Consider the following 26,996-nt stretch of genomic DNA (forward strand, 5'->3'; position numbering starts at 1 on the left):
GTGACTTAATAGAGACATATAAGATAATCAGAGGGTTAGATAGGGTGGATAGTGAGCGTCTTTTTCCTCGGATGGTGATGGCAAACACGAGGGGACATAGCTTCAAGTTGAGGGGTGATAGATATAGGACAGATGTGAGAGGTAGTTTCTTTACTCAGAGAGTAGTAAGGGCGTGGAATGCCCTGCCTGCAGCAGTAGTAGATTCGCCAACTTTAAGGGCATTTAAGTGGACATTGGATAGACACATGGATGAAAATGGAATAGTGTAGGTCAGATGGTTTCACAGCTCGGCGCAACATCGAGGGCCGAAGGGCCTGTACTGCGCTGTAATATTCTAAAATTGTGATGGCTTTATTCTCCAGATAGACTGGGACAATGCAATTTGCAGAAATGGTCTAGAAGATGAGTTTGTAGAATGTTTTCAGGACAGTTTCTTCGAGCAATACATTGTGGAGCCAACTAGGGATAAAGCTACCTTAGATCTGGTATTGTGTAATGAAGCAGGGTTGATTAGCTATGTCATAATAAAAGATCCACTGGGAAACAGTGATCATAATACCATTGAATTCCATGCTAAGTTTAAAAGTGACATGCTTCAATCACAAACAAGAATCTTAAACTTAAAAAAACCCAATTACGTAGGCATGAGTGGAGTTTGCAAATTCTCCCTGTGTCTGCGTGGGTTTCCTCTGGGTGCTCCGGTTTCCTCCCACATGCCAAAGACTTGCAGGTTGATAGGTAAATTGGCCAATAGAAATTGCCCCTAGTATAGGTCGGTGATAGGGAAAATATAGGGACAGGTGGGGATGTGGTAGGAATATGGGATTAGTGTAGGATTAGTATAAGTGGGTGGTTGATGGTCGGCACAGACTCGGTGGGCCGAAGGGCCTGTTTCAGTGCTGTATCTCTAAACTAAAAAATCTGAGTAAATTGGGTAAATAGACTAGAAAGCATGGTCATAGAGTTATACAGCACAGAAACAGGCCTTACGGCCCATCGTGTCTGTGCCGGCCATCAAGCACCTATCTATTCTAATCCCATTTTCGAGCACTTGGCCCATAGCCTTGTATGCTATGGCATTTCAAGTGCTCATCTAAATACTTCTTAAATGTTGTGAGGGTTCCTGCCTCTACCACCTCTTCAGGCAGCGTGTTCCAGATTCCAACCACCCCCTGGGTGAAAACATTTTTCCTCAAATCCCCTCTAAAACTCCTTCCTCTTACCTTAAATCTATGTCCCCTGCTTATTGACCCCTCCGCTAAGGGAAAAAGTTTCTTCCTATCTAACCTATCAATGCCCCTCATAATTTTATATACCTCAGTCAGGTCCCCCCCTCAGCCTTCTTTGCTCTAAGGAAAACAACCCAACCGTTTCAGTCTCTCTTCATAACTGAAATGCTCCAGCCCAGGCAACATCCTGGTGAATCTCTTCTGCACCTTCTCCAGTGCAATCACATCCTTCCTACCGTGCGGTGACCAAGACTGTACACAGTACTCCAGCTGTGGCCTAACTAGCGTTTTATACAGCTCCATCATAACCTCCCTGCTCTTGTATTCTATGCATCGGCTAATATGCCTTCCTAACTACCTTATCTACCTGTGCTGCTGCCTTCAGTGATCTATGGACAAGTATACCAAAGTCCCTCTGACCTTCTGTACTTCCTAGGGTCCTGCCATCCATTGTATATTCCCTTGCCTTGTTAGTCCTCCCAAAATGCATCACCTCATACTTCTCAGGATTAAATTTCATTTGCCATTGCTCCGCCCATCTTACCAGCCCATCTATATTGTCCTGTAATCTAAGGCTTTCCTCCTCACTATTTACGATACCACCAATTTTTCTGTCATCTGTGAACTTACTGATCATATCTCCTATATTCATGTCTAAAGCATTGATGTACACTACAAACAGCAAGGGTCCCAGCACTGATCCCTGCGGTACACCACTGGTCACAGGCTTCCACTCACAAAAACAACCCTCGACCATCACTCTCTGCCTCCTGCCACTAAGTCAATTGTGAATCCAATTTGCCAAATTGCCCTGGCTCCCATGGGCTCTTACCTTCTTAACCAATCTCCCATGCGGGACTTTATCAAAATCCTTACTGAAGTCTATGTAGACGACATCAACCGCCTTACCCTCATCTACACATCTAGTCACCTCCTCGAAAAATTCAATCAAGTTTGTTTGGCACGATCTCCCCCTGACAAAGCCATGCTGACTATCCTTGATTAATCCCTGCCTCTCCAAGTGGAGATTAATCCTGTCCCTACCACTGACGTTAGACTTACTGACCTGTAATTACCTGGTTTATCCCTGCTACCCTTCTTGAATAATGGCACCACATTCGCTGTCCTCCAGTCCTCTGGTACCTCTCCTGTGGCCAGAGAGGATTTGAAAATTTGTGTCAGATCCCTGCTATCTCCTCCCTTGCCTCACATAACAGCCTTGGATGCACCTCATCTGGGCCTGGGGATTTATCCACTTTTACGCCTGCTAAAACAGCTAATACTTCCTCCCTTTCAATGCTAATTTGATCTTGCTACACTTGCATCGTCCTTCTCCATTGTGAACCCAGATGAAAAGTGATCATTTAAAACCTCACCTACATCCTCCGGCTCCACACACAGATTGCCACTTTAGTCCCTAATGGGCCCTACTCTCTCCCTGGTTATAGAACATAGAACATAGAACAGTACAGCACAGTACAGGCCCTTCGGCCCACGATGTTGTGCCGAACCTTTAACCTACTCTAAGATCAAACTACATACCCTTCATTCTACTATCATCCATGTACCTATCCAAGAGTCGCTTAAATGTCCCTAATGTATCTGCTTCTACTACCACCACTGGCAGTGCATTCCACGCACCCTACCCTCACTCTGGCCATCCTCTTGTTCCTCACATAAGTGTAGAACGCCTTGGGATTTTCCTTAATCCTACCCGCCAAGACTTTTTCATGTCCCCTTCTAGCTCTCCTAAGTCCATTCTTCAGTTCCTTCCTGGCTAACTTGTAACCCTCTAGAGCCCTGTCTGATCCTTGCTTCCTCAACCTTAAGTAAGCTTCCTTCTTCCTCTTGACTAGCTGTTCCACATCTCTTGTCATCCAAGGTTCCTTCACCCTACCATCCCTTCCTTGCCTCATCGAGACAAACCTCTCCAGCAGTCGCAGTTAGTGCTCCCTAAACAACCTCCACATTTCTGTCGTGCATTTCCCTGAGAACATCTGTTCCCAATTTATGCTCCCCAGTTCCTGCCTAATAGCATTGTAATTCCCCCTCCCCCAATTAAATATTTTCCCATGCCGTCTGCTCCTGTCCCTCTCCATGACTATAGTAAAGGTCAGGGAGTTGTGATCACTATCACCGAAATGCTCTCCCACCAAGAGAGCTGCCACCTGGCCTGGTTTGTTGCCAAGCACCAAATCCAACATAGCCTCCCCTCTAGTCAGCCTATCTACATATTGAGTCAGGAAACCTTCCTGGACACACCTGACAAAAACTGCTCCATCCAAACTATTTGCACTAAGGAGGTTCCAATCAATATTAGGGAAGTTGAAGTCACCCATGACAACAACCCTGTTACTTCTGCACCTTTCCAAAATCTGCCTCCCAATCTATTCCTCCATGTCTCTGTTGTTATTGGGGGTCTATAGAAAACTCCCAACAAAGTGACTGCTCCTTTCCTGTTTCTGACTTCCACCCATAATGACTCAGTAGACAAACCCTCCTCGACGACCTCCCTTTCTGCAGCTGTGATACTATCCCTGATTAACAATGCCACTCCCCCACCTCTTTTACCTCCCTCCCTATTCCTTTTGAAACATCTAAACCCCGGAACATCCAACATCCATTCCTGCCCCTGTGATATCCAAGTCTCCGTAATGGCCACAACATCGTAGCTCCAAGTACTGATCCATGCTCTAAGTTCATCACCCTTATTCCTGACACTTCTTGCATTAAAATAGCCACACTTCAACCCATCATACTGGCTGCAACTTTGCCCTGTCAACTGTCTAACCTTCCTCACAGACTCTCTGCACTCGGTATCTGCCTGTTCAACAGCTACCCCATCCACTGATCCGTAGCTCCGGTTCCCATCGCCTCTTGCCCTTGATATACTAATAAAATGCCTTGGGATTTTCCTTTATCTTGCCCGCCAGTGTTTTTTCATGTCCCCTCTTCGCTCTCCTAATTACTGTTTTAAGTATCCCCCTACACTTTCTATACTCCTCGAGGGCCTCCGCTGTTTTCAGTGCTCTGAATCTGCCATAAGCCTCCTTTTTTTTCCCTTACCTAATCCTCTATATCCCTTGACATGAACAGTGGGAATTCTTTAAACCCTTTAAAGAAACAATTCAATCAAAATACATTCCTTTGAAAAACAAAAATTCAGCAAGAAAGACCCACCTGTGGCTGACTCAGGAAGTTAAGGATAGTATTCTATTAAAAGAAAAGGCTTACAATGTTACAACAAAGAGTAGCAAGTTTGAGGATTGGGAGTGTTTTAGGAACCAGCAAAGGGTCACCAAAAAGTTGATAAAAAAGGAAAAAATAGAATGAGAGTAAACTAGCCAGTAACAGAAAAACATATTGTCAGAGCTTTTATAGGTATATCAAAAGCAAGAGAGTAGCTAAAGTAAACGTCAGTCCCTTGGAAGCAGAGACCTGAGAAATTATCATGGGGTATGAGGAAATGGCAGAGGCATTGAACAAACATTTTGTGTCTGTCTTCACAGTAGAAGACACAAGTTCTATACCAGAAATAGACAGTAACCTAGGGACTAAAAAGAGTGAGGGTATAAGGAAATTCATATCAGCAGAGAAAAAGTATTGACGAAACTTAACGCACTAAAATCTGACAAATCTCCAAGACCTGATGGCCTACATCCGAGGGTTCTAAAAGAGATAGATGAAGAGATAGTGGATGCGCTAGCTATGATTTTCCAAAATTCCTTAGATTCTGGAACTCTCCCGTCAGATTGGAAGTTGGCAAATGTTACACCGCTTTTCAAGAAAGGAGGGAGAGAGAAAACAGGGAAATACAGGTCACTTAGCCTAACATCAGTCATTGGGAAAATGCTAGAATCTATTATGAAGGAAGTCTTAACAATATACTTAGAAAAGCTCAGTATGATTAGAACAAGTCAACATAGTTTTACTAAAGGGAAATCCTGTTTGACAAATTTATTAGAGTTTGTTGAGGATGTAATTAGTCGGGTAGATAAAGGGGAACTAGTAGATGTAGTATACCTGGATTTCCAAAAGGCATTCGATAAGGTGCCGCATAAAAGATCAATTGGCAAGATAAGGGCTCATGGAGTTGGGGGTAATATATTGGCATGGATAGATGATTGGTTAACAGACAGGAAGCAACAAGTTGGCATAAATGGAACATTTTCAAGTTGGCAGGCAGTAATTAGTGGTTATTAGTAATTATGCACTGGAAATTTTGCTTAATTACTTAAGTACCAAAAATACTAATGAATGTTGTTTGTGGCTGTTTCAGGCTCACACTACACAGTATTTCACTGTGTGAACAGAAACACGCATGAGGAAGTCTCAGACAGTCTGTGTGATATCAGTACAAAACCCAGTTCTGAGGAAGAGGCCTGCAATATCAACTCCTGTCCAGCCTTGTAGGAAAAGAATTTCACTTTATTCTGTTACACATTTTTATTGTATTCCTACTGTCCTAAATTCTTTATGGTTTTAGTGTAAATATTCCTTATTTTCCTTTGACAGTTGGGACATTGGAGAATGGTCTGAGTGCAGTAAAACCTGTGGTCTGGGTATGCAGCACAGACAGATCCTGTGCCGACAGGTCTATGCAAACCATACTACAACAGTACAACCATACCGCTGCCAGTTCTTAGCGAAACCTGAGACCATCAGCACGTGCCAGATGAAAATTTGTAGTGGGTGGCAGATCCGTACAGAATGGAGCTCTGTGAGTATATGATGATAATCACCACTGTGCAAAATACACTGCAGTTGTCTCATAAGTTAGTGAGTCAATAACTGGAGAGCATAAATTTAAGATCATCAATAAAAGAACCAAGGGAGAAATTAGGAGAACTCGTTTTATGCAGAGGTTATTAGAATATGGAATGCTTGATCAAAAACAATGGTAATAGCAGAATTCATGATAGTTTTAAAAGAGTGGATGAATATTTGAAAAAGAATAAATATAAATAGGTATGGGTAAAGGACAGAGACTAAGTGGACAGCTGATTGGCCTATTCCTGCTCCTATTTCCTATATTCCTATGTTTCAGAGAACCAGCACAGGTCAATGGGAAATGGTCCTGCTTCTGTGCTGTAATATTCCAGAATTCTACGAGAAGCAATGAATATTGATTTCAGTGATGTTCTTGTAGTTATTTCTCTTTTCTTTAATCATTCCACTAATAAATGATTGATAAGTCACTAATAGAACTTTTTTTGTAGATCTGAAAATCAAATGAAAGTGACAGACAGGATTTGGGTTTGCAGCTCTCCACTTGGAGGAAGATCAAAGCAAATGCAGATGTTTCCTCATGAGTGGCGAGTGGACAATTCAAGGATCAGTTGCATGATTTTGCTGTGGCTCTCATTTGTCCCCAGCAGCAATCTCAAAAGCAGAATAAACAGATGTTGAGAGCGAGTCACGAACCCAGCCTCGAGGGGAGGGGTTGCATTGGATGGGCATGAACAGAAGTAGAATATTTTTCTGATTGAGGTTCATAGCGTTTGCCTTGGTGAAGTTGTAGGATGTAACCAGTGGAAGCCTGAGCATGAGAATATTTTAATGCTGTCTCTCTCGTGACTATAGGAATGTTACTGAATGCACTTTACATTCCTGCTAATTTGATACTATTTAATCTACACATTGGCATCTGCAATAGAAGGATAATTAAATATTATATCCGCAGACTTTATTTTTCCCTAATAATAGTGTTCCGTTCCTTGTGGAGTTGGCCAGAGAAACAGAGATGTGAAGTGCGTGAGCAATTTGGGTGATGTCGTGGATGAGGAAGAATGCAACATGAAACTGCGGCCAAATGACATTGAAAACTGCGACATGGGGCCCTGTGCAAAGAGCTGGTTCTTCACTGAATGGAGTGACCGGGTAAATATAATCCTTAGTTTTTTTAGCATTAATGTGAACTATTTGATTTAAATATTTATAAGTATTTTTGTTTCTAAGCATCCTGGAACTCACTGCCGATGAGGATGGTTGAAGTGGAGATGATCCATGATTTCAAAAGCAAATTGGATGGGCACTTGAGGAAAATAAACTTGTGAGGATTCAGGGATAGAGCAGGGGATTGGGACTGACTGGTTTGCTCTGCAGGGAGCTGACATGGACTTGATGGGTCAAATGGCTTCCTTCTGTACTAAATGACTATGGACTGTATTTTCAATCAGGGTCGAGAACCGGAAATGGGGGAAAGAGATTTTCAAATCTTCAGCCAATTAAAGACCAGGGAGCAGGCTTTCTGTCCAATCAGGGATGATGGGTGGGCTCCCAACACTGGAGGGCCAATGGGAAGTTCTCCAGCACTCAGTGATTGGCAGCCCTGCTGACCGAAGTTTGAGCTGCTGATCTGAAGATGGACATTGCGAGGGTCAAGCGAAGGTCAGTTTATTTTTATGTTTTGAAAAGCCACAGCTGCCTGGCCATGATCCAGGGGACAGCCAGTAACCGCAGCTGTGGCCTGGCGGTTGTTATGTGTCGGGTGGCGGGGTGGGGGGGGGGTGAGTCCCTCGCGACATCCATTGGCTCCACCCCAACACCCTCCTCCCTGAGCCCACCACGTTAGTCTGAACATGGTCCAGTTCAATGTGGGCTGCCTGCATTGCCAACTGGAAATTCCAGTTGGTGTGGGAGACCCTGGAATTACCAATAGTTGGCCTCAATTGGCTGCCTGGCAGTGAGCCGATCTGATCCTAAATGGCCCTCGTTCAAAATGGCTTGGGGTCGCGAATGGATGTCGGCAGCGCAAACGTTTGCAGCTGCCTCCAATCCGGACTAAAACTGGTTTAAAAATCCAGCCCTGTGCTCCAAGATAATCAATTTGTACACCAGAAATAAATTGAACAAATTCCTGTTGTGTTATATGTCTTCAAATAAAAAATTAAGAACTTTCATTTATGTAACACATTTCACATCCTCAGAATTTCCCAAATTACTTTATAGCCAATTAGTTACTTTTGAAGTGTAGTCATTGTTTTTTTATAGGCAAATATGGCAGCCAGGCCCCAAAATTCAGCTCCATAGCACCCATTGTTTGCTTTCTATGGGTGCCATTTTGGTTCAAAAATGAAGATCCATGGGGCATGTGCAAATTTCTAGTGTGGGTCATTGTGTGATTCTATGATTCTATAATGGAATTGGCCACCACTTCCATGCAGGAAACGATTGGCTCCAAGCTCTGCCCAAAGCCCTGTGTAAGGTTAGTGCTGGACTCCTCCATACTCCTTGACATTGCACACAGGCTTTCTGGTAGATTTGCCAATGCATCAAAAATTACATTGTGCATACCCATCAGGCTTCGTCTGTAGCCTGCCTCATTCATAGAATCATAGAATGATTACAGCATTGAAGGAGGCCATTTGGCCTGTCGTGTCCATGCGGCTCTCTGTGAGAGCAACACAGCTAGTCCCACTTCCACACATTTTCCCTGTAGTCCTGCAAATCTTTTCTCTTCAGATAATTATCCAATTCTCTCATAAAAACCACGAGTGAATATGCCTCCACTATACACTCATGCAATGCATTCCAGATCCTAACCACTTGCATAAAAAGGTTTTTCCTCATGTCACCTCTGGTTCTTTTGCCAACACCTTTAAATTGGTGTCCTCTGGTTCTTGACCATTTCGTCAATGGGAACGGTTTCTCCCTGTCTACTTTTTCCAGACCCCTCATGATTTTGAACACCTCTATCCCATCTTCTCTCAACTTTCCCTTCTCTAAGGTGAACAGTCCCAACTTCACCAACTTATCCACATAACTGAAGTCTCTCATGCCTGGAACCATTCTTATAAATCTTTTCTGCACCCTTTCCCAGCCTTCACATCCTTCCTAAAGTGTGGCCCCCAGAATTGGACACAATACTCCAGCTGAGGCCGCAGCAGTGTTTTATAAAGGTACACCATAATTTCTTTGCTTTTGTATGCTATGCCTCTATCTATAAAGCCCAGCATCCCGTATAACCGCTTTCTCAACCTGTGCTACCACCTTCAACTGTTTGTGCACATATATCCCCAGGTCCCTCTGCTCTTGCATCCCTTGAGAATTGTATCTTTTATTTTATGTTGCCTTTCCTAGTTTTTCCTACCAAAATGTATCACTTCATGCTTTACTTTAAATTTCATCTGCCACATGTCCACCCATAACCACTGTGGTACAGTGGTGCAGTGGTTAGCACCGCAGCCTCACAGCTCTAGGGACCCAGGTTCAATTCTGGGTACTGCCTGTGTGGAGTTTGCAAGTTGTCCCTGTGACTGCATGGGTTTTCTCTGGGTGCTCCGGTTTCCTCCCACAGACTTGCAGGTTGATAGGTAAATTGGCCATTGTAAGTTGCTCCTAGTGTAGGTAGGTGGTAGGAGAATATGGGATTAGCGTAGGGTTAGTATAAATGGGTGGTTGTTGGTCAGCACAGACTTGGTGGGCCGAAGGGCCTGTTTCAGTGCTGTTTCAATAAATAAATATCCACTTGAAGTTTCTCTCTGTACTCCTCACAGTTCACAATGTTTCCACGTTTTTGTGTCATCTGAAAATTTTGAAATTGTGTCCTGCACACCCAAGTGTAGGTCATTAATATAGATCGAGAAAAGCTGTGGTCCTAATAACGACCCCGGGAACCCCAATATATAACATCCTCCAGTTTGAAAAGCAATCGTTCACCATTACTCTTTTTGTCCTATCACTCAGCCAACTTCATATCCATGCTGCCATTGTCCCTTTTATTCCATGGGTTTTAACTTTGCTGACAAGGCTATTATGTGGCACTTTATCAAACACCTTTTGGAAGTCCATGTACCCCACATCAACCCTCTCTGTTACCTCATAAAAAAACTCAATCAAATTAGTTAAACACGTTTTGCTCTTAACAAATCCTTGCTAGTTTTCCTTAATTAATCTACATTTGTCCAAGTGACTTCTAATTTTGTCCCAAATGAGCGTTCTAAAAGCTTTCCCACCACTGAGGTTAAACTGACTGGCCTGTAGTTTCTGGGCTTATCTTTACACCCTGTGGGCTTCATTTGGACAAAAAAGCAACTAAGTCATTTGAGGCAAAATATTTTTGGAAAAAAAGTGTACCAATAGATTTGTACATGACTATAAATTGTTATCTGTACAACAGTGATACAGTACAATCAGTTTATGAAATTAAATGGTATAGTACAATTAGTATATTATGTCAAAGGATATGGTGCAGTAAGTCAGTTTATGATTTTAAATATTTTATTACTGTCAATATATCCAATGGTATAATAATCAATATATATTGTAAGGTATAGTACAGTGCAATGTATAGTATTGTGATGGAATTGATGGTTGCAAAGCTTGTTTTTTTTAGACCCTAACTGAGAGCAAAACTAGAATTTAGTTTTAGTATACAGCACTGAAATAGGCCCTTCGGCCCACCAAGTCTGTGCCGACCATCAATCACCCATTTATACTAATCCTACACTAATCCCATATTCCTACCACATCCCCACCTGTCCCTATATTTCCCTACCACCTACCTATACTAGGGGCAATTTATAATGGCCAATTAACCTATCAACCTGCAAGTCTTTGGCTTGTGGGAGGAAACCGGAGCATCCGGAGGAAACCCACGCAGACACAGGGAGAACTTGCAAACTCCACACAGGCAGTACCCAGAATTGAACCCGGGTCGCTGGAGCTATGAGGCTGCAGTGCTAACCACTGAGCCACTGTGCCGCCCCTCTGAAACAGAAACTAGAATTTAAACAGAAACAGAAACCAAAACTGAAGCAGAAGGCTTGTGGTGAAGACCGCACCCATGTAGTTCGCTTTGAGAGGGAACTGCTGTTGGAAGAATAGCGGCTAAATCCTTGAAGAAAGGAGCTGAGAATCTAGCTGAGGAACTTCAGAGAATAACTGTGTGACTGTAATTGTTACCATATATGTTGAAGACTTCCCAGTGAAACTGAGAGACTCATCTCTGTCGTATCTGAAAGTTAATTTGTAATATATATATTGACCGTGATCTATCTGTTGCTTCATGTTTAATTTATGTTGGTTTTGGTTTGAGTGTTAAAGTAAAATTTATATAAGTGAAATCTTGTCCGTTTGGTTTGGTTTGGTTTGATTTCTTAAATTGGGGTTAAATGGGGTTAAATTGGGGTTAAATGGTGGATTTGATTCTTTCAATTTGTCAGTGGTCTCCACAAGGGATCATAAAAGTATATTATATCAAATATTAAATGGCTGAAGTAAAGTCCAATATATGATATAGATGGTTGTAATACAGGAATAATATAATTTCAAATGCTGTAGTGTAGTCAATATATTACATTTAATGGGATATAGTCAGGAAATGATTGTGAGTAGGTACAATGCAATCTATGATATTGGTATTGTGCAGTCAGTATATTATGTAGAATGGTTTTGAACAATATAGGAGATGATATAGAATGGGATAGTACAGTGCAGTATATGATGTACAAAATTCTGATTAGATTGTACAGTACACGATATCGATTGTTACACGTTTGATAATTCTGGTCTGTTGTTGTTTCTAGTGTTCATCAGAGTGTGGCAAGGGAATGAGGAGCAGGTCTGTCATCTGCCTAACCAATCACATCAGCAGTCTACCGTTGGAAGGATGTGGGAATGAGCGACCATCGGACACAATGAGATGTGGCACTACTTCATGTGACAGCCATATACAGTGGTTCACTGGGCACTGGAGTCAGGTGAGATTGAGAACTAACATACATCCATAACATTCCCACCTCTGGCAATGCAGCCGCATAATCTACTGAGATTATTACAAAAGGAATATGAGCAGCCATTTAATATATAGTGATCATTCCTGCTTTCATTTCCAAATATTTTTCAAGCACTTGCTAGTTAGTGACAATGATTAACAGGCACCATTTACCTCTGTAATAATGCTGATAAAGATACATATATTCATATGCAGGGACCTGTCCTCTGCAGGCAAAAGGAACATGTCTAGGCGTTGCGTCTTTTTTGAATTAAACAAAAACATGGGGGACAATAGTTCCCTTGTGCATTCTCCATGGTTACGCCTTCACCAATCAGAGTTGACTTGCCAACCAATCAGCACCCTTTTCTCATGCAGTATAACTTGTTGCTCCCTTTGAAATGTGGCATTCTTGCGTCTTCCTGATGAATGCAAGATGAAAAGTTTTGACAGCATATCTCTTTTTCAACAATACTCAAGTTCTTTACTTCCAAGTGACTATCTGTGATAATGGTTGATGTTTGCCATTGCACAGAAAGAAAAAAATTAAATTGAAAATTTTGAAACCTTTTGCAATTTATAAAAAGTCTTGAAAATATAAATGATTCTGCTGCTAACATTATTCATACTGTCAGGAAAACTCTATATGCCCAAATGGGAAATATTAATTTCATAGTTGGAAACTTACCTTCGACTTTTAATGGGAAAAAAATCCGACAGTAACTTTTTAAAAACTGGCAGCCAAGATAGCCACTGCCATTTACATTTGAAATGCCAGGAGATTGAACTGGGGACAAAAAGTCTAACATGAAGCCCAGCCAGGACAATGCCTTGGCTAACTGAGTAGTTTAGCCAGATCATCCTCGTTGGCGGAACATTCCAAACCATCTTGAGGCATTTCATAAATGGAGACATCCCTCCAGGGGGTAATATATTTTCAATGTTTTCATTCCATCATTGCTCTTTTGTTCCTGGCAGCTATAATTCCCCTACCTTTCTGACAGCTTTCTGGTTGGACAGAGGAGGGTAGCAGCAGCATCAACAACAACTTTCATTTTTGTAGCACCTTTAACATAATGAAACAAAAATTCATACCGAACAACAGAAGTCGTGAATAAAAGCTTGTTCCAAGAGCTGGTTTTAAGAAATGCCTTAAAGGAGGAGAGTGTAGCAGAGACATTAAAGGAGGCAACTGAAGAACTTAGGGTCTAGATGGCTGAAGGCATGGCCATCAATGTTGGAGCAAAGGGATTTCAGGATGCACAAGCCACCAGAGTTGGAGGAATGCAAACTTTGTGATGAGTTAGAATCATAGAATGATATAGCACAGAAGGAGGTTGTTTGGCCTGCACTGGCTCTTTGAAAGAGCTATTGTTACGAGCATGCTTCTACATTTTTGCAAAAACTGTTTTTAAGGACTTATAGTTGAATTATGGATCTGGAATCTTAAAGAGATGCTGAACTTTTTTTTAAAGAAGTCACCAGAAGGTTCCTGGACTTGGCTTGTAAACAAGTCTTACTGCAAGGAACCTGTCTGTGGATAATCACCTAGCAGGGGTTGTTTTTGACTTGGGGAGATGTTTACAAAGACATGACAGATCAGATTTATCAAAGTCAGGAGGTTTGACTTCTGGACTGTTTTTAGTTTCAATTTGAATTGTTACAACAGACAGTTGGCTTTTGCCTGCCAAAAGGACCCATCTCTCTCTCTCTCGAAAAGAAACCCTGCATACAGTGTGTCAGTTTCCTTTTTCCAACTGTATTTGAAGAAACCCAGTGTAACCAATGTGTGGGAACTGAAACCCTTGTTGCTCCATTTCTGCTGTAAGACCTATCTGAAGCCTATGTAGCTGCATTTCTTGGAAAGCCTACCCAAACTGATCTTCAATATTGCCTGGAAAGAACTGTTCTAGGAAGATCCCAGTGACAGTCGTCTGTACGCATTTGGGACACCAAACCAAAAGGAAGGACATCTTTCCGCACCTTTTTTTCCCTTCAAGTATGAGCAAGTACTTGCCTGTGTTTTTTATCTGTTTTCTCTGTAACAGCGCTATAAACAAAAATTCCTTTTTTTTTTGGTTAATCGGTGTGTGTGTGTGTGTGTCTAACATAAATTAAGGGCTTTAATATTTCAATTTATGTGTGTATGTTTTACTTCATCATTGGTTAAGACTTGGTTTATAATAAACTGATAATTTTGTGGTTTATGAAAGCAACCTGGTTGCTGTGTTTTGTTCTGGAAAAAATAGAGTATGTAATTGACCGTATCGGTAAGGGGACAAATTTAAATATATGTTGTGACCTGTGGAGAAGTAGGACTAGAATAAACAGTGCACTCCTCCCACCTCGGTCGTTACACTATCCAGTTAGTTCCATTCCTCTATCGTTTTCCCATAGGGCTGCAAATTTTCCCCTTCAAGTATTTGTCCAATTCCTTTTTAAGAGTTACTACTGATTCTGGTTCCAGCAGTACATTCCAGTTCACAGCAACTTGTTGCTTAAAACAATTCTCCTCATCTCACCTTCAGTTCTTTGGTGAATGACCCTAAATCTGTGTTTTCTGGACCAATCCTTCTGCTATTTATTGTATGAAAACTGTAACAGCCAGGTGATGAGGGGTCCCAGGCTCCCCTTTTGCCCTTCTCTGGTTTTGCCACAACAGTAGGTGAACTTACTACCTCTGTGAGTGCTTGCTCCTGTTCCTGTTCCAATCAGATAGGTTTTCTTGAATTTAAACAAGATGGATGTAAGTTTATTACTCTTAACACCCTAACCCAGTTAAAATGGAAGTTAAATACAGTATATTAGACCCATTGTCCTCAGTTGAAATTGTAAATCTGAAGCCCTGGCAGGGCCATGTACATGGTTGTGGGCTTACTTTTCTCAGGGCTCCTGAAGACAGAAGAGGGGTTTGATTCTTGTCTCCTCGTTGCTGGCTGTGACAGTCTGTAAGCTTGAGGAAGTTTCCCAGTTACAACCAGATCTTCTGTTGATAATTACTGGTGCGAGAGGGAGAGAGAGAGACCGGCTTTGTTGGCTTTTCAGTTACTCTGTCTCTGCTGTCTCTGTGACACAGCTTACAGTTTCTCCAGAGCTGCACAAGCAGTCACATGACACTACCAAACCCCTTTGTTCTTTTAATGAGCTTTTTATGGAATCTTCTCTGAGATTCAAGGTGCTACACCTCAAGATGTCCAGTCACACTTGGAAGGTTTAGTTTAGTTTAGTTTAGTTTAGAGATACAGCACTGAAACAGGCCCTTCGGCTCCACCGAGTCTGTGCCGACCATCAACCACCCATATATACTAATCCTACACTAATCCAATATTCCTACCACATCCCCACCTGTCCCTATATTTCCCTACCACCTACTAGGGGCAATTTATACCGGCCAATTTACCTACCAACCTGCAAGTCTTTTGGCTTGTGGGAGGAAACCGGAGCACCCGGAGAAAACCCACGCAGACACAGGGAGAACTTGCAAACTCCACACAGGCAGTACCCAGAATTGAACCTGGGTCGCTGGAGCTGTGAGGCTGCGGTGATAACCACTGCGCCACTGTGCCGTGTGTTGGCTCTTTCAAAGTCAATGGGTGTCGACCGTGTTGATAAGCCATTCTAGGGAATTTAATCACCAAAGTGACTACTGACAACGCAGTCCAGCGCTGACCTCATCAGAGTGCTCCCAGCTTCACACAGGCGCAGAACGGACCCTTGCTGTAGTATGGTGCTGTGCACGCGCAGCCTACCTCAGCACTTGGCTTTCCAGGACTAATTCATGCATGCATGTGAAAACATCATTCACGTACTGCAGCATCTGCTCACTGCTTGCTCCCCGCACCAGCACTTCTCCTCCCTCAGCCGCTTACTCCCCTCTTCACTGCCCACCCAACCCCCCCCCCCCCCCCACCTACCTTTGGACCATTCGCTCAAGTCCTTGTTGCTTCCTCCCCTCTGCTCTGCCTCTGCTCCCTGTTGCCTCCCACTTCTTGTCCCCACTCCCTCCCACCATTGCCGCCTTTCTTCCCTGCACAGGGGAAGCAAGGGAGAGATACAGTGACAAGGTAGGCAGGGGAGAGGAGGGAGACTGCGAGTGGGAGGGAGTGGGGAGCAGAAGCAGGAGGGAGTGGGGAGCAGAGGTAGAGCAGAGTGGAGGAAGCGGCAAGGCTGGGAGCAAGGGCCCACAGGTGTTGGGGGGGGTGGGTGGGTGGGGTGAAGGGGGGAGAGGTAGCATGGCGGCGCAGTGGTTAGTACTGCAGCCTCACAGCTCCAGCAACCTGGGTTTGGTTCTGGATACTGCCTGTGCAGAGTTTGCAAGTTCTCCCTGTGACTGTGATGTATCTCTCTATAGGCGGGGAGCAAGCAGTGAACAGACAGGTACTGGAGGCAGCGGCGAAGCAAAGTGTGACGGCAGGAGGGAGCAGGATACTGTTGAGGGTGGGATGGAGGCAGTGATTGCAGTCACTGTGGGGTTTTGTTTTTTTTTTGTTTTTGTGATAAATTGAGCGACACCATTTTTACTACTGGCTGGCAGCTGCCAAAAACGTTGCAGACATTGACATTTCAGTGCATGAGGCTGCATTTGCACATATGCAAGTACTGTACTACCTAGTGGTTGCGTTGTCAGCAAACGCAGCCTTTTATCACTGAGAGTACTGCATTGTTCTGGCTAGGTTGAATGAGGTTTGTTGTCCCCAGTTTGTTCTTTTGGTGTTTCAAATGTAAATTGCAGTGGCCACCTTGGTTGCCACTTTTTAAAAGAAAGTTACTTGTAAGAGTTTCAAGTAAAAGTCTAATGTAAGGTTCCAACCGATAAAATTAATATTTCCCATTTGGCATATAGAATTTTCATGACAAAAGCCTTCATGATTTTGAATGTCTCTCTTAAATTACCCTTAACCTTTTCTGCTGTAAAGAAACAACACCAGCTTCTCTATGCTCTCCACGTAACTGACATTTCTCATCCCTGGTATCGTTTAATACATCTCATCTGCACCCTCTGCAAGGCCTTGACATCCTTCCTGAGGTGCCTAGAATTGGACACAATACTCTAACTGAGCCGAACCAGTGATTTATAAAGGCCTAGCATAACTTCCTTGCTGTTGTAATCTACATTTCTGTTTGTAAATCCAAGAATTCTGCATGGTTTTTAAACAGCCTTTTCAACTTCTCATGCTATCTTCGTAGCAGCATAGAAAATTATGGCACAGAAGGAAACCATTTGGCCATCGTGTCTGTGCCGGCTGAGAAAGAGCTATCAGCCTAATCCCACTTCCCAGCTCTTGGTCTGTAGTCTTGGTTACAGCACCTCAAGTGCATATCCAAGTATTTTTTAAATGCGATGAACATTTCTGCTTTTACCACTTTTTTAGGCAGTGAGTTTCAAACCTCATCACCCTTTGGGTGAAAAACATTCTCCTCAGCTTCCCTCTAATCCTTCTACCAATTACTTTAAATCTATGCCCTGGTTATTGATCTCGTTGCTAAGGGAAATAGGTCCTTCCTATCTACTCTAAGCTCCTCATCATTTTATAGACCTCAATTACATTTCTCTTCAGACTCCTCTGTGCCAAAGACCTTTAAAGAATTATGTACGCACAATCCCAGGTCTCTCTGTTTCGCTACCCCTTTAAAATTCTAATATTTAGTTTATATTGCCTCTTCTCATTCTTCCTATTAAAATGCATCATAGAATCATAGAAAGTTTATGGCACAGAAAGAGACCACTTTGCCCATCATATCAGTGAGAGCCATAAAATGTTCTACCCATTCTAATCCTACCTTCCAGCATTTGGTCTGTAGTCCTGCAGATTACGACACTTGAGGTGCATATCCAGACATCTTTTGAATGAGTCGAGGGTTTCTGCCTCAACTACCCTTTCAGGCAGTGATTCCCAGACCCCCACCACCCTCTGGGTGAAAAAGCTTTTCCTCATCTCCCCTCTAATCTTTCTACCAATTACTTTAAATCTATGCCCCCTTGTCACTGACCTCTCTGCTAAGGTGAATAGACCTTCACCTCCACTCTATCCAGGCCCCTCAAAATTTTGTACATTTCAACCAGATCTCCCCTCAGCCTTCTCTGTTCCAAGGAGAACAACCCCAGCCTATCTAATCTTTCCTCATAGCTGCATTTTTCCAATCTCAGCAACATCCTCGTAAATCTCCGCTGTACCCTCTCCAGTGCAATTACATCCTTTCTGTAATGAGGTGACTAGAACTGCACACAGTACTCAAGTTGTGGCCTAACCAATGAGTTATACAGTTCCAGCATAACCTCCCTGCTCTTACATTCTATACCTCGGCTAATAAGGGAAAGGATTCCATTTGCCTTCTCAACCACCTTATCGACCTGTCCTGCTACCTTCAGGGATCTGTGGACATTCACTCCAAGGTCCCTCACTTCCTCTACACTTCTCAGTATTTTCCCATTAATCGTGTATTCCTTTGCCTTGTTTGACCTCCCCAAATGCATCACCTCACACTTCTCCAAGTTGAATTCCATTTGCTACTTTTCTCCCATCTGACCAGACCATCAATATCTTCCTGCAGCCTACAGCTATCCTCCTCGCTATCTACCACACGACCAATCTTTGTGTCATCCGCAAATGTCTTGATCATGCCCCCTACATTTACGTCCAAATCGTTAATATATACCACAAAAAGCAAGGGACCCAGTACTGTGCCCTGCAGAACGCCACTGGAAACAGCCTTCCAGTCGCAAAAACACCTGTCAGCAATTACCCTTTGTTTTCTGCCACTGAGCCAATTTTATATCCACCTTGCTGCATTTCCTTGGATCCCATGGGATTTTATTTTTTGAACAAGTCTGCCATGTGGGATCTTGTCAAAAGCCTTGCTAAAATCCATGTAGATCACATCAACTGCACTACCCTCATCTATCTTCCTTGTTACTTCTTCAAAGAATTCAATCAATTTGGTCAAACAAGATCTTCCTCAACAGGGTGGCACAGTGGCGCAGTGGTTAGCACTGCAGCCTCACAGCTCCAGCGACCCGGGTTCGGTTCTGGGTACTGCCTGTGTGGAGTTTGCAAGTTCTCCCTGTGACCACGTGGGTTTCCGCCGGGTGCTCCAGTTTCCTCCCACTGCCAAAGACTTGCAGGTTGATAGGTAAATTGGCCATTGTAAATTGCCCCTAGAGTCGGTAGGTGGTAGGAGAATGGTGGGGATGTGGTCGGGAATATGGGATTAATGTAAGATTAGTATAAATGGGTGGTTGATGGTTGACGCAGACTCAGGTGGGCCAAAGGGCCTGTTTCAGTGCTGAATCTCTCTATGACTCTATATGTGAATATCACACTTATACATGTTTAAGATTAGGCAGGGAGAGAGGCAATGGGTGAACACCAGGCAGTCAAAAAGAAACATGCAGATAGTGCAGGAGACCCCTGATTGCATCCAACAGGTATTCAGTTCTGAATGCAGATAAGAATGATGGTTCATCTGGGGAGTGCAGCCAGAGCCAAGTCCATGGCACCACAGGTGGCTCAGCTGCACATTGGGGATACAGGGAAGACTGGAAGAGCCATAGTGATAGGTGATGGAACAGACAGGCATTTCTGTGGCCACAGACATGAATCCAGGATGATGTGTTGCCTCCCTGGTGCCAGGATCAATGATACCGCTGAGCAGCTGCAAAGCATCCTGAAGAGGGAGGGTGAACAGCCAGCGGTTGTGGTCCATGTCGAACCAATGACATAGGTCGAAAGAGAGATGTGGTCCTGCAGTCAGAATTTAGGGAGCTAGGTAAGAAATTAGCAAGCAGGACCTCAAAAGTAGTAATTTCTGGATTGCTCCCAGTGCTAGGCGCAAGTGAGTACACAAATAGAAGGATAAGACAGATGAATGCGTGGCTGGAAAGATGCTGCAGGAGGGAAGGCTTTAGATTCTTGGGACATTGGGACTGGCTCTGGGGGAAAAGTGGCCTGTACAGGCCGGATGGGTTGCATCTGAACAGATCCAGGACTGAGTTCCTTGTGGGACATTTTGCTAGTGGTGTTGGGGAGGATTTAAAATAGTTTGGCTGTGAGCTGGGGGACCTGAGGGTAAACTCAGCTGGGACAAAATCAGAAATGAAAATGGAAGGCAGAAAATTAATGTTGAGTTTATAAGACAGAGGAAACAAAGGTTATAAAATAAAAAAGGAGTTTGGAAGTGCTCAAGGGTATCTATTTCAATGCAAGAAGTATAACAAATAAAGCAGATGAGCTGAGGGCACAGATAGACACGTGGCAGTATGATATCATAGCTATTACAGAAACATGGCTTAAGGAGGGACAGGAATGGCAGCTCAACACTCCTGGTTACAGGGTTTTCAGACGTGATAGGGTGGGGCATAAGAAAGGAGGGGGAGTGGCAATTTTGGTCAAAGAAACTATTACAGCTGTGAGAAAGGATGATACAAAGAACAAAGAACAAAGAAAATTACAGCACAGGAACAGGCCCTTCGGCCCTCCAAGCCTGCGCCGATCCAGATCCTCTATCTAAACCTGTCGCCTATTTTCTGAGGGTCTGTATCTCTTTGCTTCCTGCCCATTCATGTATCTGTCTAGATACATCTTAAAAGACGCTATCGTGCCCGCGTCTACCACCTCCGCTGGCAATGCATTCCATGCACCCACCACCCTCTGCGTAAAGAAATTTCCACGCATATCCCCCCCTAAACTTTTCCCCTCTCACTTTGAACTCGTGACCCCTAGTAATTGAATCCCCCACTCTGGGAAAAAGCTTCTTGCTATCCACCCTGTCTATACCTCTCATGATTTTGTACACCTCAATAAGGTCCCCCCTCAACCTCCGCCTTTCTAATGAAAATAATCCTAATCTACTCAACCTCTCTTCATAGCTGGCACCCTCCATACCAGGCAACATCCTGGTGAACCTCCTCTGCACTCTCTCCAAAGCATCCACATCCTTTTGGTAATGTGGCGACCAGAACTGCACGCAGTATTCCAAATGAGGCCGAACCAAAGTCCTATACAACTGTAACATGACCTGCCAACTCTTGTACTCAATACCCCGCCCGATGAAGGAAAGCATGCCGTATGCCTTCTTGACCACTCTATTGACCTGCGTTGCCACCTTCAGGGAACAATGGACCTGAACACCCAAATCTCTCTGTACATCAATTTTCCCCAGGACTTTTCCATTTACGTTCGAAGGTTCATCAAATGAGGCCATATGGATCAAGCTAAGGAACAAAAAAGGGGCAATCACACTGCTGGGAGTGTACTATAGACCCCTAAACAGTCAGAGGGAGATAGAAGAGCAGATATGTAGGCACATCTCTGAGAAATGCAAAAACAATAGGGCAGTAATAGTAGGGATTTTAATTACCCCAATATTAACTGGGATAGTTTTTGTGTGAAAGGAATGGAGGGAGCAGAATTCTTGAGGTGCATTCAGGAGAAGTCTTTTGTCCAGTATGTAGCAAGTCCAACAAGAGAGGGCGCAGTTTTAGACTTAGTTTTAGGAAATGAAGATGGGCAGGTGGAAGGAGTGGCAGTGGGAGAGCATTTTGATGGTAGTGATCATAATTCAGTCAGTTTTAATGTAATTATAGAAAAGGACAGAGATAGAACAGGAGTTAGAATTCTCAATTGGGGCAAGGCCTGTTTTACTAAACTGAGGAGTTATTTAGTGAAAGTGGACTGGAAACAGCTACTTGAAGGTAAATCAGTGTCAGAACAGTGGGAGGTATTCAAAGGGGAGATTCAAGGGGTTCAGAGTAAACATGTTCCCACAAAGAAAAAGGGTGAGGCGGCCAAATCTACAGCCCCATGGATGTCAAGGAGCCTATCGGGGAAAATAAGACAGAAAAGGAAAGCTTATGTCCGACACCAAGAACTCAATACTACAGAAAGAGAGGAGTATAGAAAGTGATGGGGTGAAATCAAAAAGGAAATTAGGAAAGGAAAGAGAGGGCATGAAAGAATATTGGCAAGCAAAATCAAGGTGAACCCAAAGATGTTTTATCAATACATTAGGAGTAAGCGATAACTAAGGAAAGAGTGGGGCCCATAAAAGACCAAAAAGGTAACCTATGCAGAGGGGCGGAAGATGTTGGTATTGTTCTTAATGAATACTTTGCGCCTGTCTTCACAAAAGAGGGGGACGATGCAGATATTGTAGTTAAGGAAGAGAAGTGTGAAGTATTGGGTGTGATCCACATAGGGAGAGAGGAAGTATTAATGGGATTAGCATCCTTGAAAGTTGACAAATCTCCAGGGCCAGATGAAATATACCCCAGGCTGTTAAAAGAAGCAAGAGAGGAAATAGCAGAATGTCTGACTATCATTTTCCAGTCATCACTGGATACAGGTGTGGTGCAGAGGATTGGAGAACTGCTAACGTTGTACCTCTGTTTAAAAAGGAGCGATGGATAGACTGAATAATTACAGGCCAGTCAGTCTAACCTCAGTAGTGGGCAAATTAGTGGAATCTATTCTGAGAGACAGGATAAACTGTCACTTAGAAAGGCACAGGTTAATCAAGGATAGTCAGCATGAATTTTATTGTATTTTTTATTTATTTAGAGATACAGCACTGAAACAGGCCCTTTGGCCCACCGAGTCTGTGCTGACCAACAACCACCCATTTGCTGTTATCGTCACGCCCGTAGCTCTCATCCTCACAAATGCACCACAGTGTCACTAGCTGCTGCTCAAGTTCCAAAACCCAGAGTTCAAGCTGCTTCAATTCAATTCAGACTTCTCTGTGTTAAAGTTCATCTGCCATGTGTCCGCCCAATTCACCAGCCTGTCTTTGTTCTCCTGAAAGCAGTTGCTATCCTCCTCACTGTTTGCTACATTTCTTTTTGTGTCATAAGAACATAGGAATATAGGAGTAGGAGTAAACCATTCAGCCCATCGAGTCTGCCCTGCCATTCAGTATGATCATGGCTGATCATCCACTTCAATGTCTTTTCCCCACACAGTTCTCATATCCACTTATGTCACTGGTATTTAGAAACCTGTCAATCTCTGCTTTAAACATACTCAATAATTGAGCTTCCACAGCCCTCTGGGGTAGAGAATTCCAAAGATTCACAACCCTCTGAGTAAAGAAATTTCTCCTCATCTCTGTCCTAAGTGGCTTCCCCCTTATTTTGAAATTGTGTCCCCTGGTTCTAGACTCCCCAACCAGGGGAAACATCTTACTTGCATTTACCCTGTCTATCCCTTCAAGTATTTTGTGGGTTTTAATGAGATCACCTCTCGTTCTTCGAAACACTTGAGAATGCAGGCCCCGTTTCCCCAATCTCTCTTCATAGGACAGTCCCGCCATCCCAGGAACAGGTCTGGTGAACCTTTGTTGCACTCACTCTTTGGCAATAATATCCTTCCTAAGGTAAGGGGACCAAAACAACACACAGTACTCCAGGTGCAGTCTAACCAAGGTTCTATACAATTGAAGCAAGACTTCACTACTCCTGTACTCAAATCCTCTTGCAATAAAGGCTAACACACCATTAGCCTTCTTAATTTCTTCCTGCACCTGCATGTTAGCTTTCATTGACTTATTGACAAGGACACCCAGGTCCCTTTGTACATCTACACTTTCTAATCCATTTAAGAAATACACTGCACATCTGTTCCTCCTACCAAAGTGGATAACCTCACATTTTTCCACATTATATTCCATCTGCCACGTTCTTGCCCACACATTAAGTCTGTCCAAATCTCCTTGAAGCCACTTTGCATCTTCCTCACAACATACATTCCCATCTAGTTTTGTGTCATTTGCGAACTTGGAAATATTACATTTGGTCCAAACATCCAAATCATTGATATATATTGTGAACAGCTGGGGCCCAAGCACTGATCCTTGCGGTACTCCACTAGTCACAGCCTCCCAACGCGAGAATGATCCGTTTATTCCTACTGTCTGTTTTCTGCCTGTTAACCAATCCTTAATCCATGCCAGTATATTACCTCCTATCCCATGTGCTTTAATTTTGCTAACTAACCTCCTGTGGGGGACTTTATCAAAAGCCTTCTGAAAATCCAAGTATACCACGTCCACCAACTCCCCTTTATCAATTCTGTTAGTAACATCCTCAAAAACTCCAACAGGTTCATCAAACATGATTTCTCATTCATAAATCCATGTTGACTATGCCCAATCAGGTTATCATTATCCAAATGTCCATTTATCACATTCTTTAGAATAGATTCTAGCATTTTCCCAATGACTGATGTAAGGCTAACAGGTCTGTAATTCCCTGTTTTCTCTCTCCCTCCCTTCTTTAACAGTGGGGTGACATTTGCGACCTTCCAATCTGCAGGAACTGCTCCAGAATCTATAGCATTTTGGAAGATGGTCACCAATGCATCCACTATCTCCATAGCTACCTCTTTCAATATTCTGGGAGTAGAATATCAGGTCTTGGGGACTTATCAACCTTCAGCCCCATTAATTTCTCCAATACAACCTTCCAACTAATACTAATTTCCTTCAATTCCTCATTCTCCCTAATCCCTTGGATCTCTAATGCTGGGAGAATTCTTGTACCTTCCTCAAAGACACAAAGTAATCATTTAGCTTCTCTGCCATTTCTCTATTCCCCATTATAAATTTTCTCCTGACTCTGCCTGTAATGGATCCACATTTGTCTTAGCCAAACGTTTCCTTTTGACGTACCTATAAAAGCCTTTACAGTCCGTTTTTATATTTTTTGCCAGCTTACATTCATATTCTATTCTTCCTTTCTTCATCAGTTTCTTCATCTTCCTTTGCTGTTTTCTAAAATCCTCCCAATCCTCAGGTTTACTACTATTTCTGGCAACTTTATAGACCTTTTCTTTTAATCTTATACAGTCCTTAACTTACTTTATTAGTCATGGTTGACTGCCTTTACTTTTGGGGTTATTATGCATGAAGGAATGTATAGTTGCTGTAAACTATGTAATAGTTCATTAAAGTCTATCCATCATCTATGTACTATCATACCTTTTAATGTATTTTCCCAATCCACCTCAGCCAATTTGCCCCTCATACCTTCATAATTGCATTTGTTCAAATTTAACAACCTGGCTTCAGATTGAACTAAAAGCAAAATACTGCGGAAGGGTCACTGACCCGAAACGTTAACTCTGCTTCTCTTTCCACAGATGCTGCCAGACCTGCTGAGCGGTTCCAGCATTTCTTGTTTTTATTTCAGATTGAACTACCTCACTTTCAAACATAATGTAAACTTCTATCATGTTATGGTCACTCATCTGTAAAGGTTCTTTTACAACAAGATTATTGATTAGCCCTTTCTCATTACATATTACTAGATCTAAAATAGCCTGTTCCCTTGTTGGTTTCTCAACATACTGCTCGAGAAAACCATCCCTAACGCACTCCAGAAACTCCTCCTCCACAGCATTAGTGCTCATTAGGTTTACCCAGTCTATGTGCAGATTGAAGTCACCCATGATTATTATGTTAGCCATGCTACATGCTTCTCTAATCTCCTGATTAATATCATTCTCCACACTACCACTACTGTTTGGTAGCCTATAAACAACTCCTACCAAGGTTTCCTGCTCCTTGTTGTTTCTTAATTCCACCCAAACATCTTCCACATTTTGTTCTTCCAATCTGAGATCCTCCTTTACTAATGTACTGAGGGCATTCCTTATTATCAGCGCAACCCCACCTGCTTGTCCTTTTTGCCTGTCCTTTCTAAATGTTGCATAAGACCATAAGAAATAGGAGCAGGAGTCGGCCATTCAGCCCCTCGAGCCTGCCCCGCCTTTCAATACTATCATGGCTGATCTGTACCAGGCCTCAACTCCTCTTTCAGGCCTGCTCCGCATAACCCTCGACTCCCCGAGATTTCAAAAATCTATCTACCTCCTCCTTAAATACACTTAGTGATCTAGTCTCCACAACTCTCTGGGGTAGCGAATTCCAGAGATTCACAACCCTCTGAGAGAAGAAATTTCTTCGCATCTCAGTTTTAAATAACCCCTTATTCTGTAACTATGTCCCCTAGTTCGAGATTCCCCCACCAGTGGAAACATCTTCTCAACATCTACCCTATCAAGCCCCCTTAAAATCCTATATGTTTCAATAAGATCACCCCTCATTCTTCTAAACTCCATTGAATAAAGGCCTAACCTGTTTGGCTGTTCTTGATGAGACAACCCCTTCATCCCAGGAATCAGCCTAGTGAACCTTTTCTGAACTGCCTCCAATGCTAGTATATCATTCCTTAAATACGGGGACCAAAACTGTACGCAGTACTCCAGGTGTGGCCTCACCAACACCCTGTACCGTTGTAACAAGACTTCCCTATTTTTTAAACTCTAACCGCCTAGCAGTAAAGGCCACCTCTTTTTGTATTGTCAGCAAATTTGGATAAACTACACTCTGTCCCTTCCTGCAAGTCATTAATATAGATAGTAAATAGTTGAGGCCCTCGGACCGATCCTTGTGGCACCCCACTAGTTACGACTTTCCAATCTGAAAAAGGCCCATTAATCCCGACTCTCTGCCTTCTGTCTGTTAGCCAGTCCTCAATCCACGCTCACACATTACCCTGAGCTCTTATTTTGTGTAATAACCTTTTATGTGGCACCTTATCGAAAGCCTTCTGAAAATCCAAATACACTACATCTACTGGTTCCCCTTTATCCACTCTGCTTGTTATACCCTCAAAGAACTCATGTGACAAATTTGTCAAACATGATTTCCCTTTCATAAAACCATGTTGACTCTGTTTGATTGGATTATGTTTTTCTAAATGTCCTGCTATTTCTTCCTCAATAATGGACTCTAGCATTTTCCTAATGACAGATGTTAAGCTCCCTCCTGTCTTGAATAGGGGTGTCACATTAGTGTTTTCCAATCCGTTGGTACCCTCCCAGACTCCAATTCGTTTTGGTATATTATGACCAACGCCTTCACACTCTCTGCAGCCACTTCCTTTAAAACTCTTGGATGCAGGCCATCAGGTCCTGGTGACTTGCCTGCCTTTAGTCCAATCAGGTTGTCCAGCACCTTTTCCATTGTGAAAGAGATTGTTACAAGTTCCTCCC

At 43.0% G+C, this 26,996-nt stretch overlaps 1 protein-coding gene across 1 annotated transcript in view; it reads left to right on the forward strand.

Annotated features, from left to right (window-relative positions):
* Positions 1-26,996, forward strand: part of LOC137350551 (thrombospondin type-1 domain-containing protein 4-like) — a 471,004-nt gene that overhangs the window by 362,497 nt on the left and 81,511 nt on the right. Inside the window, exons 14-17 of the mRNA XM_068015210.1 lie at positions 5,509-5,638; positions 5,745-5,949; positions 6,936-7,109; positions 11,759-11,932. Coding sequence (XP_067871311.1) covers positions 5,509-5,638; positions 5,745-5,949; positions 6,936-7,109; positions 11,759-11,932 — 683 coding nt within the window. The remainder of the gene's footprint in view (positions 1-5,508; positions 5,639-5,744; positions 5,950-6,935; positions 7,110-11,758; positions 11,933-26,996) is intronic.

Source organism: Heterodontus francisci, chromosome 35, assembly GCF_036365525.1.
Source record: "Heterodontus francisci isolate sHetFra1 chromosome 35, sHetFra1.hap1, whole genome shotgun sequence".
Taxonomy (NCBI): Eukaryota; Metazoa; Chordata; class Chondrichthyes; order Heterodontiformes; family Heterodontidae; genus Heterodontus; species Heterodontus francisci.